At 40.7% G+C, this 7,398-nt stretch overlaps 1 protein-coding gene across 1 annotated transcript; it reads left to right on the top strand.

Annotated features, from left to right (window-relative positions):
• Window positions 1-250: 250 nt before the first annotated feature.
• Window positions 251-2,610, top strand: LOC112649868 (14-3-3 protein gamma). Its single transcript, XM_049116196.1, has 2 exons — window positions 251-545; window positions 660-2,610. Exons 1-2 carry the CDS (start codon window positions 447-449, stop codon window positions 1,314-1,316), a joined length of 756 nt encoding a protein of 251 aa, XP_048972153.1. The 5' UTR covers window positions 251-446; the 3' UTR covers window positions 1,317-2,610.
• Window positions 2,611-7,398: the final 4,788 nt, after the last annotated feature.

Consider the following 7,398-nt stretch of genomic DNA (forward strand, 5'->3'; position numbering starts at 1 on the left):
ACATTGATCAGATGGTAACAGCTACCAATTAAATTTAAATAAATTTAGTTCAATTCCTCAAGTCAAGCCAATTCAATTCAATTAGACTCGTTTCAACACACATCTACTGAGCACCTATACAGCCACATACAGCATCAGGTTCTGAGTGTACAGAGATGAATAAAATACATTCACTATATACAATGTAACAATGAGAGCAAGCATATAAACAAAATAAATTGCAATGTTGTTCAATAACTAGAATAATGGGAGCCGCCTCGCGCCCGGTCCCGCGGTCGCAGCTCTGTCCGCATCCTCCGCGCCGCCGCCGCCGCCGCCGCCACCTCAGCTGCTCGCTTCGTGGGTCGGTCCCTCCGGCACACGGGCTCCAGCCGCGCCGCAGCCGCCCTCCGAGCCCTTCAGGCCGCCCCGGTCTCCTCACCCGGCCCGACCTACAGCCCGCGAAGATGGTGGACCGCGAGCAACTGGTGCAGAAAGCCCGGCTGGCCGAGCAGGCGGAGCGCTACGACGACATGGCCGCGGCCATGAAGAACTTTCACAGGAAAGTGAGTGACCTCGCACCTATATCCATAGCAACCCAGTGATGTCACACACAATGACACAGAGGCTGCAATGCACCTAAGGGCTGGTAGGGAGTATGCAAATGGCATTTGTCCAAGGTGACAGAGCTAAATGAGCCACTGTCCAATGAAGAGAGAAACCTCCTGTCTGTGGCCTACAAGAATGTCGTTGGGGCACGTCGTTCTTCCTGGAGGGTCATTAGTAGCATTGAGCAGAAGACATCTGCAGATGGCAATGAGAAGAAGATTGAGATGGTCCGTGCTTACCGTGAAAAAATCGAGAAGGAGCTGGAAGCCGTATGTCAGGATGTGCTGAGCCTGCTGGATAACTACCTGATCAAGAATTGCAGTGAGACCCAGTACGAGAGTAAAGTGTTTTATCTGAAGATGAAAGGGGACTATTACCGCTACCTGGCTGAAGTTGCCACTGGAGAGAAGCGGGCAACCGTCGTGGAGTCCTCTGAGAAGGCCTATAGTGAAGCTCATGAGATTAGCAAGGAGCACATGCAGCCTACTCACCCCATTAGATTAGGCCTGGCTCTTAACTACTCCGTTTTCTACTACGAGATCCAGAATGCCCCGGAGCAAGCCTGCCACTTGGCCAAGACCGCCTTCGATGACGCCATCGCTGAGCTCGACACTCTGAACGAGGACTCCTACAAGGACTCCACTCTCATCATGCAGCTCCTCCGTGACAACCTAACGCTCTGGACAAGCGATCAGCAAGATGACGACGGTGGCGAAGGCAACAATTAAGGCCCCCAGGTGGACTGGCAGCGCCCGCTGATGCTACTACTGCAGTCTTTATTTTTTCCCATGAGCTGGGGGTCGGGTGGGGGAGGGAAAGGGAGGGACGACCTTCCTAGGGAGAAGCCCACGACCTGTCCTGTCTTTGATCGCCTCTTTTGACATTTTTGCCAAAATACCACTAGTGGAAAGTCAGGCTAGCTGTGCTGGTATTGAAATAGCAGCCTCACACTGGCGTATGGACTGTTCTGTAGATGAATGCAGGTGGAGCGGTCTGTCTTTAACTTATTGCTAGAGAATAGGGTTTTAAGACGAAAAGAAAACTGAAACGAGATGGCCCTCATTCAGTAAGTTCTGTGGTTCCAGTAAGGATTTGTGTGTACAGACGCTCTTGTCTTATGTTTTGGGTACTTTCTATCTCATCTATTTTAGCTGTGCATTTTTTTTTCAGGGTGTACTCGACCAGCCATGGACTAATTGAAATCCCAAACTGACAGACTTGGAACATAAGGTGTGTTTATCCTTATGGTTTAGGCCTTGCCAGTTTCCTGAAGTCTTGGATTAGCTGACAGTATTAACACTAAATTGCAGTTTACAGTATTCTCCATTACAGCCATACGTAACATCAAGCCATTGATTGTGTCTTTTTCTTTGCTAGTTATTTTGGTTTTACATCCTTAGTCAGCCTTATCCAGGTTGGTTTTGCTGTTCGCTATCTCCTGGGCCAAAAGGCTTGCCTGAGGAGAATCAAAGCTACCCTAGGTTTTGGTTAATAGGTGCTTGGCAGGTGGCTGTGGGATTTTTGTCCTTCTTTCCTCTTAACTCTCAAATCCACCACAAAAATGATTAATCACTTTAATAGAAACGTTAAACACCACAAAAATAGAGAAAATTCAGGTCTGTATGTCATTTATTGTGTTGATATTTTCAGAGAACTCCTGGTTTTTAAGCTGCCACAGCTCCTTCCTCAGGGATCACGCTGCCATCACTCTTGACTTGAGTGTTCCCCACTGGACCTTCTGCTGGTGGCTCTTTATAGGGTGGAGATGCCATTGAGCTATAGAAGCTGGGCAGTCATCTTGAGGAAGTTTGTGCAGTGTGTGGAAATTCAGGTGCTAGAAGCTTACTGGTAGACAAATCCAAAAGGAAGAGCTCTTCTATTCATAAGCATTCTGTCCAGTTTCGGGAGCCTCATAAGCATGTCTGTTTTTCCTCCCTGAAAACACTCCTTCCCCAGGCAGTTGTTGTAGGAAGATGAACTAAAATCATTATCAGATAATAAATCACTCCTATTTGACCAAGAGTTTTTCTACACATTTTTTTTCTTCTTTTAATGAAAGCATTGAAACGGGAGAATCCTTTCTCTCTAGTGCAGTTGACGCATGCTCTGGAATCCAAGGAAACTACATTGTTGTTTCCACAAATTTGTTCTCAGTTAGCCTTAGGTCCTTCATTCTTGTTTCGGAAAAAATCTGTCTGAAAACATGACCTGTTGAGTGTGTGTTCAGCCTTTTTTACAAGATCAGAAACAGTGTAAACTCCCGAGATCTGGGTTAAGACGCCAGATTTGTTTTGTCTGTTCCTTTGGGTTATTTAGTCAAGGAGGTATGAGTAATAATTGAGGAAACACTGACAGTTGCTTTTGCTGTTTACCAAAATTGAACTTACAGTTGGGAAATGAATACGTTTGACAGGATCCAGGTGACAGTGAAGAATAGAACGATGATGCCCTGTAGCATGGCACAGTTTACCCAGCGTGACTTTCCTTAGAAGGTTCCCTCCATACGCTAGAGCAAAAGTCCCAATTAACTGAACCCTAGCAGAACTAGAAGAGAGCTGTACAGCTTTTGTGCCATCACCGGGGCCTAAAGTAAATGCCATGGATGGGAAATGATTTGGGTGGGGGTGGGGGGGGTTAGGTGGGGCTTTCCTTAACTTATCTTCATGTCCAGTGAGCAGTGTTGTGTCCTTTCTTGTAGCCTTTGGAAATGATTTACTGGAATTACAAAACCTATATTTTCTTTTAAATTTCAGCTTTGGCTCTGGCTGCTTTTTAGAATAATGCAAGATAAAATTATACCTGAGGGCTAAAAATGAGGGAATGGGAAACTTGATATTTAAGCAGCTTGAATGGTTTCTTTTCTTTTCTTTATTTTTAAAGAAATGCACTTGCCTCTGATACTGTCTCTCCAGTGAAATGATTACTCCTCCATTATTCTATTGATACAATATTGTGCATGCTAGTGTTGTATTTCTATACAGTAGCTTGAAATTTATTAACTTATACTGTAGGTGTTATGTATTCCTATGACAAAAAATTAAGTCTTCAAATTTTTTAAAGTTTTTTTAATTTAATTTTTCCTTTTGGGGGTACAGTTTGCTCTACCAAATAGTGATCGTAACAAATTGATCTGTTTTGGATGTTGCTATAGTGACATGCAGTTATATATTTTGTTTTTAAGGGGGGGGGGGAAGCAAAAGAAACACCAGTGTTAGCTTAATCTTAATGTCTGGTGTTTGTCATGGTGAAATTATAACTATTACAGTGTAGGAGAACAACGACTATGTTCTCTGAATGAGCCTTTGTGCTTTTTTGTCATGTTATGCAGTGAACTATTTTTAAGGTCTAATCAGTGATTATTTTTCCAACTCCGTGTTTCTCTAAGGAATTATTTCACACACGGACCATTCTTAGCAGTTTTCCTCAGTGATGGAATATCATGAATGTGAGTCATTATGTAGCTGTCGTACATTGAGCAAATAAACTTACAGATCTGAAAAAAAAAAAAAAAAAAAAAAATAACTAGAATAATGGGATCATATACACAATGCTGAAATAACTAGAGTGTGGAGGTAATTACTTTTGAGAAGGGAGCTATAGTGAAGGGATTCTCAACAATGCTTCTAGAAAGGAATGATGCATAAGCAGGATTTTGCAGGATGACCAAGACTATGGTAAGTGTCAGAGTGGGTCAAATTTAGACAGAGTGAAGACTGTTGGATACTCTAACCACTATGACTTTGGATAGGATCTTATGCCTACAAAACTGATCTTGGCTGTTTTCACATACTTTTTCACATCAACTCTTTCTTATAAGATGAATGTTTTGCTGCAGTTATATTAAAAACAAATGCATAAACCAAGAGATAAATGGCTTTGACCTGGGCTGCTGTGCTGCAGCACGAATAGCATCTTCTGGATTTGTGAAATGTGGTAAACTTAGTTTTAGCATCATTCAAAATGAGAGCAATGAAACCAGTGGGAAATAGTAAAAATGCAAAATAAGTATGAATCAAGATACTTGAGTTTAATTCCTCATTCTGACACCAAGAAGCTTTTGACTTGGGTTAAGTTATAAATCCTCTCAGGGGCTAAATTTTCTCATTTGTAACTGAGGTGTTAACTAGGAAACTCTGTGGTCTCCTGTACCTTTTACAGCATTCTCTGATTTTATAGAATGGCCAGGACAGCGTGAAAGTAACCCGAGGCAGGCAGAATGAATAGTAGTATGAGTACAGTCTTCGGAGCCAGCAAACCTCAGATTGAACCCTTGCTGAATATCGTACAAGTTGAGAGACCTATAGAGCAAAGGCATAATATTTCATTAGTACTTCTTATTTGCAGAACACCTGTTTTACAGCATTGTGCAAATTAATGTAAGAACATGAGCAAAATACCTGCAGAGTTCCTGGCACATAGTAGGTACTTATTAAATGTCAATTTCTGTTTCCATCTTCTTTTATTCTGATTAGCAGAAGCTAGTCAGTCTCTTTTAAAGGACCTTCAAAATTTAGGTGTTAAAGCCTAATTATTCTCAGACTCTTAGATTGTCTTGTCCATGCCATGGCTAAAATATGCTAGAGCAAAGTAGAGATGGATTAAGGTGTCATATAACTATTTGATGACTGTGTTTTTTTTTTTTTTTTCTTTTTCCTCCAAAGAGAAAGTCATTTCACAAACTTGTGCCTTAGTGGCCTCAGCTGCTTTTCTGTCTCTCTTGACCTTTCAGTTCTGCCTAATTATTAGCACTGATACCATGCAACCTGACTAGTCAGCACATTTGCTGATAAAGGGGGCATTTCTTACACAATAATTCTCTTGCATTTCACTTCACAGCCACAATTTATTAACCGGGATTTGTGGGGGGGGGGGGTGTCTTCATGTGAAGGCTTCTATACTTTTATAAGGACATACTGTACTACATTTGAGGAAAGATAGTACCATAAATAATATTATAAGAGGCAAGGTAGCTCTGTTGATGCTAAAATAAGCTGAGTGTAGAGTTTCTAAGATCTAATGTGTATGCCCCTCCGCCTCAGTTCATCCTGGGGACTTTCTGTTTTTATTCCATTCTTTTTTTATCAAGCAGTTCAGGCCTAGTTTCACAGACGCTTAAATCTTTTGCTTTTTGTGATGTGCTTTTTGAGAAGATCTGAGTAAGGGCACCCCCTCATGTAATGAGAGAGTCTTCCATTTCTTATTAAAAAGTATGATAATACGTGATCATTACTTTGCTAAGGGTTGTTATAAATGATGACATAGATGTCTGCTTGGTATCCTGGGAAGATCAGGGACTTAAAAATCAGACAGATATAAGTTCAAAGCTTCACTTTTCACTATAACTGGGACTTTCCATTATAAGTTTAAGTCCTCTGAGACTTGGCTTCCCCACCTATAAGATGAAGCTAATAATAACTTCTGTATAGGATGTTCTGGAGATAATTGAGATGACATGTAAACTGCTGAGCAATATCTCTTGCATAGTGTAGGGTTTATTAAGTGGAAGCCATCATGAAAATAAAAAAATAAGCACAAACTAACAAAGTGTCGGTCATTTTAGTGGTGTTTTCATTTCCCAATAAATGAATGTCACATACATCCTGTAGAAACAAATTCTTAAATTCTTATTTCCAAGTGGCTGGTATATCAACTCTCAATCTTGTTTGTTGAATACACACACACGCCAAAATCAATCAATCAATCAATCAATCAAAGTTACTGCCTTCTTAAAAAGAGAATCTGTAAGATAATTCCCCCTTCTTCCCCCCTGTAAAAGAATTTGGCAAAAGTTTTATGGTCATTATATGAAAGGTAACTACTGAGAGAAGGCAGGAAGATTTATGGGACATAAGTAACAATCTTCCAGCACAGTAATAGTATGTTGCAAACAAAAAGAAGAAAAGCCAGTATAAAATGTTGAAAAGTTGTTACTTTTCAGGTCTAAGATATGTTTTCAGAAGACCATGTTGGTGTGAGTGGCCAGCATGAATATCTGTGATTATATGAATATGCTGTGATTACCTGACTGATAGTGAGCCAGCTAATGTGACTGGCTGGGGTGGAGAGTGCCCGTGTGGAAAGGTAGGGATAAAACTGCAGTCACCGAGACAATGTGTTTTTATTTTGCTGTACGTTTCCCACAAAGCCAGATAACTGGTGAGATTCGTCTTTGAAAAAACAGCCAGTGACTAACTATGCTAACAACGCCAAATCCAAGCCTACAAAATTGTTGTATACACTCCTTAGAAAAGTAGTCAAAGGCGTTCCATGAAAAAAGGAGGGGGGACAAGCTTTCTTTGTTAAATAAGTTTGGAAACATTGAATATTATGTCCTCACCATGGATCATCACTATACACATTAGCATATGGAAAGCTCTGAGAAGTCCTGCAGTATAAAAAAGCTACTTAGTTAAGGAATAGTTCAGTGCTTCCCTAATTTTAACACTGGCATTGTTTATCAAGATAGTTTTTATAAACATCCTGTTGCATTAGGGATCTGGAAAACATATTTGGGGAAAGTGTAATTGGCACTCAGGAAAAAAAAAAAAGAATTACATATATGGTAGTAAGAAGTCAGTTGTTTCAGGGAGGCAGACATCTGCAATTTTACATCTCCTGAAATGTATTCCTTATGCTTTCTCAGTACTGATATTTTAGTCATTTGTGAAAGATGTAGTGGAATCTTTTGGTTCTGGCTTATGACTAACTGAAATAATTTTTTTGTACAGTAGCATGGAGCAAGAATTAGTTATTTCATAGTTTTATTGTGCAGATTAGGGCACCAGAGCTAGATCTTATTGTCTGATGAAA

Source organism: Canis lupus, chromosome 11 (genome assembly GCF_003254725.2).
Source record: "Canis lupus dingo isolate Sandy chromosome 11, ASM325472v2, whole genome shotgun sequence".
Classification (NCBI taxonomy): Eukaryota; Metazoa; Chordata; class Mammalia; order Carnivora; family Canidae; genus Canis; species Canis lupus.

Bases quoted from the DNA above. Each gene is read 5' to 3' on its own strand.
- LOC112649868 (XM_049116196.1), top strand. From the start codon at position 447: ATGGTGGACCGCGAGCAACTGGTGCAGAAAGCCCGGCTGGCCGAGCAG. The intron at 546-659 runs GTGAGTGACCTC...CATTTGTCCAAG, and splicing joins TGAAGAACTTTCACAGGAAA to GTGACAGAGCTAAATGAGCC.